The sequence below is a fragment of the Cicer arietinum genome, chromosome 7, assembly GCF_000331145.2.
Source record: "Cicer arietinum cultivar CDC Frontier isolate Library 1 chromosome 7, Cicar.CDCFrontier_v2.0, whole genome shotgun sequence".
Classification (NCBI taxonomy): domain Eukaryota; kingdom Viridiplantae; phylum Streptophyta; class Magnoliopsida; order Fabales; family Fabaceae; genus Cicer; species Cicer arietinum.
Window position 1 is genome coordinate 58,234,203 of NC_021166.2, and position 10,065 is coordinate 58,244,267.

At 33.3% G+C, this 10,065-nt stretch overlaps 2 protein-coding genes across 2 annotated transcripts; both read right to left on the reverse strand.

Annotated features, from left to right (window-relative positions):
* Positions 1–1,014: 1,014 nt before the first annotated feature.
* Positions 1,015–4,288, reverse strand: LOC101507553 (uncharacterized). The gene is made up of 3 exons (XM_004510317.4): positions 4,148–4,288; positions 1,350–1,562; positions 1,015–1,256 (listed from the first exon to the last, which is right to left on the reverse strand). Exons 2-3 carry the CDS (start codon positions 1,539–1,541, stop codon positions 1,137–1,139), a joined length of 312 nt encoding a protein of 103 aa, XP_004510374.2. The 5' UTR covers positions 1,542–1,562; positions 4,148–4,288; the 3' UTR covers positions 1,015–1,136.
* A 1,618-nt stretch (positions 4,289–5,906) lies between these two features.
* Positions 5,907–9,836, reverse strand: LOC101507238 (ferrochelatase-1, chloroplastic/mitochondrial). The gene is made up of 9 exons (XM_004510316.4): positions 9,415–9,836; positions 8,294–8,573; positions 8,061–8,204; positions 7,779–7,880; positions 7,370–7,473; positions 7,155–7,281; positions 6,834–6,986; positions 6,576–6,676; positions 5,907–6,467 (listed from the first exon to the last, which is right to left on the reverse strand). The coding sequence occupies exons 1-9, from the start codon at positions 9,513–9,515 to the stop codon at positions 6,152–6,154; spliced, it is 1,428 nt and encodes a 475-aa protein (XP_004510373.1). The 5' UTR covers positions 9,516–9,836; the 3' UTR covers positions 5,907–6,151.
* Positions 9,837–10,065: the final 229 nt, after the last annotated feature.

The window sequence follows — 10,065 nt, forward strand, 5'->3', positions numbered from 1 at the left end:
AAAAATGTGATATATATATATAAAGTATTAGGACTAAAATGACTTAAACAAAATATAAATGACAAAAATAATTTTTTTTTGACAACAAAAAGACTAAAAATGTATTTAAACCAAAAAAATAATATATATTTTCCCTATTTCTTCTCATACTTTCTTATACCAAACATTACATCAAATTTCTTAATCTCCCACCTCTTACTATCTTCTCATATTCTTCTCACAGCCAATCACACCTTACATTTGCAAGTTCTAACACATCATTTAGATATTTCTATTACTATTAAAAAATATCAATTTAATCAAAATTTAAAATATTATTATTTAACTTATTTTTTATACAAATGCCATGAAATGCACAGATTATAGGTGTTTGTACTAAGGCCAAATGTAGGAGGACATGTTACCATGCAGCATTGGAAATGGGGTACCCTTCATCCACATAATAACAAACTGTTGAGTTAAGGGGTCATAAGCATATGAACTTGCTTAGTTACTTGCACCGGTGTGGAGATGACGGAAATATATGTGGTGGCTTTGTTTGCCTATCTTTTATATCTTATTTTTTTAAATGCAAAATTGTGTGCCTCTCTAATCTTCCAAGACAATGTTTCCTTCTTTCTAGACAAGACAACCTCTTTGTTTCGATTTTTCCTCCTTTATTGAAATAGAAACTCAAGCTCTATATTTTTTGTAACCAACAAGGAAATAACAAATGCTGTAAAATAAATTTGAGGGGAAAAAATCAATTGCTAATATATTTAATACTACTTCCAATTTTCATATTACATGTGATTTAGTCAACAAATCCTATTTTAAGAATGGAAATAGAATATAACGAGCAAACTAGACTGTTTGTAAGTTGTTTCCTAAAGAAACAAGCATTTATAGAATAAATGATTCCAGACTTAAATTGATGGCCTGTTTTCAAGCAGAGGCCTAAATGTTGAAATAAAAAAGCAGAGGCCTAAAGCTTTACTAATGTTGCATCAGTTGAAACAACTTCAAAATTATAGATTCAAAACTAAAAGCATGATCTTCAAAGCAAGTTAACCATCTGATCATAGCTTCTAACTTAGGCATTTGAAAGTTTTAGTAGCAAGATCATGTCTAGAACACAGCAAACATTACAAAGTACCCTAAGCAGAAGGAGGTTGATGGTTTATGATCAGTGGAGGACGAAGAGCTTGGTGGGCTTCATCTTTCTGTTTGCGGGCCTTGTACATCTCCTCTGTCTCAACAACAACTAACCTCTTGACCTATATCAATTACGAAGTATACCAATGTTAGTAACTTAGTATACAGGGAGATAGGCCATTTCAAGATGGACTTGATAGAGCTTGGGTTTAAACCTGTTGGATCATTCCCCTAACAGTAGGTGTGTTCCATCGCATGACAGTTCGGTTGCATTTGCCCAGGCGTAGTGCTTCCAAAGTGCGCCTATGTTGCTTTCTGGTCCCTGGAATGCCCCTCACCAGAGTTATATAGAGATTGGGGCTCCAAGCAATTGGGGCACATGCCTTGTATGCCTTGAACGCATTCATGTCTTCAACTTGAAGTCAGAACTGCGTTAAGAACAAATCAAGTTAATATAATTTTTTTATTTTCTAACTAGATAGCAGTTGTACTTGCATGTATGTATAATAATAGATAAAGATAAATTTAAATAAAATTGAAAGGCATTAGGCAATCATTTAAAGATTAGGTCGTGCCCAGGACAATAAACTGAATCAAAATGAACAACTCCATTTTATGGTCCGGTCGTCGCAAAATGAACCATTTTCTTTCCCGCACACAGTCGCACTAGTTTTGGGTTTAGAGATCCGATTCAGAAACAAATGGGTTTTTATATGTAAACTGCTTTTGATTCTTTTTTTGACTATTAAACCGATTTTGATTCTGAAACTGGTTTAAAACCATTATTTTGTCTAAACTGTTTACACCAAATCCTCGTATGGTTTCAAAACACATGCTGGCAAATTTTGGCAATACAATGACACCAAACACTAACGTTCTGATTAATATTATATCAATTATTTAAAAGATCACAGTTATGTTCCAAGCGCAAAATCAAAAATAAAATTTTATAAAGAACTGACTTTTGTAAAATATACAAAAATTGCACTGCAACAAAAAATGACAACAGACACTTCTAATAAGAATAGTGGATATTCATTTTAAATCCTAGAGACTTCCTCAAAATATAAGCTCTACCATATTTGCGTACACCCGAAAGATAACTATTATGAAAGCATGAATCGGGAAGCAAACATGAGAACTAACAATCATTTGATGTTATGTTCAACTGTCCTAAATACTAAGGCCAACAGATTCACACCTGCCTCCCAAAATATAGCACAACAAAACCAACTAAACAAAAGATGCTTGAGTAAAGTTCTATCCAATTTGCACCCAAAAAAAAGTTCTATCCAATTTGCACCTAAAAAAAAGTTCTATCCAATTTAAGCATATGTTGCAGCAAACTAGACTATGAACAAAGAATACACATCAGAAGAATAATGCTGATAGAACCCGTGAAATCAAGAATGTCAACTATTTATTATTTAATCTAAAATGATGAGCTTGAAGCTCTACAATGGTGGAAAACAGTGAAGAAAAAGATAAACCAGAGTTCAAGAACTCCTAATCCAGAGCTAAGCTCCTAACCAGAGAGAAAACTCTCCTAACCTACTCTAACAACTTTTCTGAATGCCTTCCCCACTCTCCTTCCCTCTCTCTTATAACAGATTTCCCTAGAACTTAGGAACAATCATAACTAGCACTTTAGAATCCTATTGGGCTAATGCCCAAATCTAGTATCCTATCAAATGCACTCCTTGCTAAAGTTTTAATCAAGAAAAACAAAAGGCGAGTTATATATCATGAAGCCAATGTCATTAATTACTAGTTTAAACTATTATGCAATGCCCCCCTGCTTCTAACATCTATTAATTTTTTTCATTACCATTTAACATAGCTGAAATTAAATTCTCAGATAATTGTTTATATATAATTTAAGGAACAAAATCTAAAACATCAGACAGTTGACACATCTCTGGGATATTTATATTATCAATCTTTGTTTATCATACCAGTTAAGGAGTATAGATTGAGTGCAGAACTTGGATTAACTCTACCTCAATATTGAGATTTATACACTTATTTAAGATTAAATATATGGATGGTTGATTTGCAAGAGTTCTTAATTTAGTGTTATTTTTTAATAGCCTCCGGATTAAGAATCCATGAGAAGTGCAGGCATTCAATCAGCACTCCTGGTCACTATATATGCAAATGGAATAAGTAAAACACTGATTATCTCGCTATTTCGCCATGCCAATTGGGAGAGTTAGTCAGCAATAAAGGTGTCTATGTTGTAAGAGGAGTGTGGTGCATAATGGGGGAGCTTATCTTAAGCCAAAAATTGACATGCAGAGGCATCACTAAAGCTGAAGTGATCTCAACTAGGTTGGTATCCAAACCATGGTTTTACATTGCGGTCCGGAACCGCAATTACAGCCACAATAATACAGACTTTGAAGTCTCCCCAACGGCATCAGAGTCGCATTTTTCCACAATGTAAAGGTTTGCGGCTAATAATAACTAAACGAGGGGAGCTATATCTTAGGACTGAAGGACAGACAGCACTAATAGAATTGAGTTCTAGTACAGCTTAAGTTTACTGATAATATTGAACTATTTGATTCTCCTGTTTTGGGCAAGTGTTTACAATTGTATCTTTTTATTTTTTGCTTTTACAACAAACATCTAATTTTTACATGAAAATACCTAACCTCTCTCTCTATTCCTAAACCCAAATTTCTCTTTTTATATTTTTTACTATCGTTTGCTATATATATGTAAAAATAATTGTAGGGTTCCAGAGAATTCATATTGACAGAGGATTTATACTGATGAATTATTCTGATTCATATATTTTTCTGCAATATTAAAATTCGAATTTCTAAATTCATGACTTCATCTGAATCATTTCTATGCTCAATGCTCGGAGTTAGAAAATGAAATAATATACAAGTCAACAAAAAGTAACGAAAACAACAACATTAATCAATCAATCAACAACAAAAATTTCAAAAAGGGAAAGCTTAGAAAAGAGAAATCAATTTTCGAAAACGGAAGGGAAACTTACTTCGATAATACGAAGGTAAAGAGAGAGACGAGACAGAGAGCACCGCGAGAGTGAGAGACTGAGAGGAGAGAGAGGAGGGTGAAGTGTGAAATTTAGGGTTGGATAGCATGGGAATTGTTTATTAAATTGAGGGCAATTTCGTAGTTCACATATATAAATTTATTCACAAATAGTATTTTGGTTTTCACTTATTTTTATTAATTATTTTTACTTTTTAATGAAAAAATATATAAGAATGCAATAAATAAACTAAAAATTTTGGAATATTTTTTCTCTCATGCGTTATTAGTTGTTCCCTTACTGTGACAACATTTCCCAAAAATCCAATAAACAACTCGAACTAAACTTTTGAATGGTAAGAACTCCCTTTTAAAAGTCCCGAACTTTCACTTTTTAAAATGAACGTTCATTGAAATTAGGGGTGAGAATAGATTAGGTCAGACCAAACTTTAAAAATTCTGAGTTTGACATACGATTAATTTTTCAGGTCTAAATTTGGCTTCCGGCCTTTCATAGGTTTTTTTTCCGGCCTGATCTGACCCTTTTAAAAGTCTGGTCTGGCCTAAAAGCCTATTTAAAAGTATTATTCACATTAAAATATTTAAAAGTTCTACTCATACCACATGATGCTCTCCACATGTCAATATCAATATACATATTTATATATATTAAACAAAAAATAATTTTTCTAACAAAATAATTTTAAAAAAATCGGAAACAAGCATCCTTTAAACCCTAAAAAATAATTTTTGATTTTTTTTTTTTTGAAATAAATGTACTCATTATTACCTCTCAAACAAGTATGGAACACTAATGAGTGATTGACTAATTGAATAACTACCGAATATGGAATGACTACCGAGTGATTGTCTAATTGATAGAGTTTAAAATAGGAAATATTATTATTAATATAATAATAATAAAAATAACATTAATAAAATATATATAAACCGGTCTGTCAGGCCTAATAGTTTTTTTTATAAGTCTGAGTCTGATCTATTTAAACAAATAAGCTTTAAAAATAGTCTGAATCTAACCTTTTTATTAAATAGGTGAGGACATATGGCTTTGAAGGACGGTCTAGCCTATTCTCATAGCTAATTGGAATGACAAAAATATCCACACTAGTGGTGGTAAATACCTAAAAGATTGCCACCAATGAATATTAATGGATACTTATTGGGTATATGTGAAAATTATAATACCAATTTCACAATTTTTTAATTAATTATATATACACACTATCATCTTTTATATTATATTTTAAATGTCAGTTCAGTTGTAAAAATTTAGCTCTATAATCTCAAAGATAATTGTACTATATTTTATATAAAGACCCCAATTTTGAGGGTAAAAGACTTGGTGCTCATAGAGATCGGTGCTTTTATAAATGCATTCTCTCTTCACATTTTTGCATATCTCAATACATAATATTAAAATAAATGTATTAGTTAAAATGTAATTATATAAAATTAATAGTGGAATCCATTTAGTAGATGTTTTTGAAGTGCATGGGTAGAGATATCGTGCTTATTAGATACTATAATTAAAAAATTACAAAATGAGTGATATGTAGAACCCAATTAAACACCCAATTGGAGAGCTCCATTGTATAGTGTCACTTTGATCAATCAATATAAAGTTTGCTTTGATGGTGTGAAGGAACACTTTTCTCGTGATTTATAGATTTCAAACAAATATCTATTACACACAGATCTTGTATAAAATAGTTCTTATATAAAATCTTGCAAGAATTACATAAATTAGAATGTAGTGGCTAGATAGATAATTTTAGTATACAAATACAAGTAAATTGTTGAGTCATTCTTTCTGCAACATTCCCAAGCAGACATGCAAGTTCTCATTATGATCAAGTACAAAAATTGCTTCTTTTGTATCTGTGGTGTATACAGTATAGGCGTATAAAGGAGTAAAACCAAGGAAAAAACCAAGTACATTAATTTTAGCAACTATGGTTGCAGATAAAATTTAATCAGTATTCTTCTAAATGACATGGTTCTTGAAGGCCGTTAACATTTTGGGTGACAGGAACAAGAAGAATGCCAAAATTGAACCAAAGAACATCTTGACGAAGTATCTAAAAGGGTCATGATCCATATCTTCAGAGGCGCTGGTCGAGGCATACATTGCTGTTGCCGATGGGAGAGCCTCTATCACTGCATCTGCCAAATCTGTAATGAATGAAGGGGTAAGACCAAGGGCAGGGACACGCGCCCAATTCTCAATGCCAGATTCAAGAGCCAATTCCCTGTACTCCATGTCAATTTCTTCAAGAGTCTCAATGTGCTCACTCACAAAGCTGAGATAGAAGAAAGGATTACTTTACTTTCACTCTAGAAACTAGAAAAGGCTATATTCATTTTAAATCAATATATGCTATCATAGTAAAAGGCCAATAATAGTGTACCTCACTGGAACAGCTAAAAGACTCTTCACACCTTTCTGGCCAAGCTCAACTAGAACTTCATCTGTATACGGTTTCAGCCATTGTACAGGGCCCACTCGACTCTGGTAATTCATCCATCAAAAGTGTTAAGATACAGGGAAAATAAATAACCCAAGGAAAGCAAGAACACAGGCCAGCAATTAATTAAACAGTATATCTTCGGTTGTGCTCAAATCAAGAAGATGGAAGAAAAGCAAGTTGAAAGAGTTCAAAAGAAACCTGATAAGCAAGAGTGTGATCATTATTAATTCCTCTAGCCTTCAATTCCTGCATGATCAAGAAGATGCAATCCTCCATTTGATCTCGGTATGGATCCCCAGCATCCTCAACATAGCTGACAGGTACACCATGGGCACTAAAAAATATCATTGCCTGAAAAAAATATAAAGAAAACATGCCATGGTTCAGATTGGAGTGAAATGCATCATACAGACTTCAAATTTTGTAAGCCCTGACAACAGGCCCCGTGCCCCAAAAAATAATCATTTAGAGCGTTACAAGAACCATGTTGAATGCATACGATACAAGAATGAACTTCACCTCCTTTGGATCAGAAAAACTCTGGAGTTCTTTCTCAATTAAGTCAGCCATGGACTTAACATAACCTTCTCGTTGATACCAAGAGTTTATTATGGAAACAGGAAGCTTACACAAATAAGCATCTTCTCTGAAAATTAAATAATATCAATTAATATTCATAATAATCTCTATAAATCACAAAAGGGCATTCATGAAGTGCCACTAAATAGTAGTACCTGAACATATGCTCCAGAACACGGATGCTTGACCCAGTTGTGGATATAGAAAACTGGGGATAAAGGGGTAACACCACGAGCCTCGTTATTCCATCCCTCTTAATCTATCACACAAGACAAGCTTTTAACTCTAGACTAATTTCTATTATGATAAAATGGAGCTTGGAATAATTTAAAATGATTAGTCACCTGTATAAAAAATTTAAACAAAGGATAACAGGTATAAGGGATTAGGAACTGTCACTGCTTCATTGGCAGTTTGACAGTTTACAAACAAGTACATCAGTAAGGATTTAACTATCTCAACTAAATAAAGGTAAGTTGAGTTCTATCCTTTAATAACAGGTGTATGATGAGAATGACAACATATACAATAGTTACATTTGATCTAAAACATATAAGGACTTACTTGCTCAACTGCTTCTTCGGTGAATGGGTACCAATACCGCATCCCAACATAGACATTTGAAGAAAGGCTCTTTGCTTCCAAAGCCATTTTAAGTGCAAGTGCCTGCAAAAGCATCAGAAAACATAAAATATATGTTATTTCCAGTTGAAACAATAGTTTTTTTATTGAAAATAATACGAAGAAGCCACAAATTATTACTGTTGCAGAGAAATAGAAGCATCAAATAAGCATATTCTGGAAAAACCAAAATAAGAAAGGCACAAAAAATAATTTGAACTGCACCTGGTCATCTGTAATTTTGCGTAAAGGAGAGCCACCTCCAATAGCAGCATACCCTTCCTTGGATTTAGGAGCCCGAAGCACAGATATCAATTTTGCCAATGGTCGCTGGAGAAACCGAAACAGCCTTGGGAGCCGAATGATATCCTATATCAATAAAAGAAACATATTAGCATACAATAGTAATAAGTAATATGTAATAGAACATCAAAGGTGCAAAAAACAAACTAACATACAGGATCTGCAAAAAGATTAAACAGAAAAGGTTGGACATCGTTCAGCGTCTCTGGTCCTCCTAGGTTGAGAAGCAACACACCAACTTTTTCTTCTGCAGTGTGAGAAGGAGATTCTAAAGCAGACCCATTATAAGTGCTAGCATCCACAGAATAAAATGTCCGATAAACTAAGTTTTTGTTGCAAATTCTTCTATTCGTCAAGCCAGGACTCAAAAACAAGGATGCCTGAGATGTAGAATCCGAGTGGCAAGTGACAAGGGTAAGATTTGGGATACCAGACCTAACAGTGAAAAACCACGTATTTTTAATTAACAAATGGTAAACCAGAATGGTAAATTAAAACCAAGTATTTGTCAGTCAAATCTCATACTGTATTGTGCACTGCACAATATAAATTGTCTATAACAGTTTTAATTAACAGTTTAATTAGGCCCTTACTATATAAATACTTATGTACAAACTATTTCTATAACAAAGGATAAAATAAAGTCAAATTGTTTTCTTATAAGCTAATATCATAAACCATCCTAAAGAGCTTACGGAAATAAGCTTAAAACAGCTCATGGACATGTCATAAGTTGCTATTATAAGCTCAAATAAGTCAATTCTAACAGACACTATGTATGTATTCCAAATTTAAAGGACAGCACATCAACGTTGAAGTTCTTACAAAAGATTTTGGGGCTGAAAACGAAAGGTACCAACTTTCCTTTCAGATACACGTCGCCCTCTAGCTATGGTCCAAAATAATTTATTTTTAGGCAAAAGTCAAAATATTAGCACAAATATTTCTTTCACAATTTGGTAACTGCATCATTATCATTTGTGTTTAGTTATTATGTATAGAATTTGATACGACCCTATATATTTAAAAAACAAACGTACAGACAAAGTATATTGTTTTAAAAAAAACCATTCATTTAAATTGTTAGAAATTACATGAATTGAAAACAATACAATATAATTACATAGTATATTGTTTGTTTATGCAATAAAAACAAAAACATAAGCTTACATTTGTATTTAGTTGCAAATACCAATATATAGAGTAAATTGAGAAAAATAAAAAAGATAAACAAATACGTAATAAATATATACAAAGAGATAAAGGGAAAAGTTACTTGAACACGCCAACCCGGCGGGTCAAGGGGTGGCCGGCGGAGGTGGCGGCGACGGATTTTGGCAAAGAAAGGGAAAAACTCTGTTGTGACACGGTCGACATGGAGAGGGAGATACGTCGACCAAAAACGTGAAAGGGCGACGATGATGGTAGCGGTTAAAACTGTTGACTGAGAGGAGCTCGAATATGGTGCTAATTTTGCCGATCTGTTGTAGCGGTGGCTAGGGTTTAATAGAAATGAAGGGAGAAAAACGTAGAGGAGAATGAGGAGAACAATCTAAGCGGTTTAGTTTCTTGATTGACAGCTATGGTTGACCGGAGAATTGCTCAAAGGCCGCGGACGGGGGAGAGAAGAGAGAATCAGAGGTGGAGTGGGTTTAGGCCAACAATACACAAAAGAGGCATCGATAACTAACTAGTCACGATTTAATTTAGTGCATAATTGCATATTTTGTTTCCCTTTGGGTTTGGTGAGACACCTTCATTTTGCGCTATCACTTCATAACTTTTGTCAAACTCACCGCCAAATTAGACTTGCGTCTTTGATTTTTTTTAGTGGTCGTTTATGTGCCTCGATTTCTATTTCTATTTAAAATGTAAAAGAAATGTTTCGATAATATCATTAATTTTATTTTTATTATTAGATTAAAAT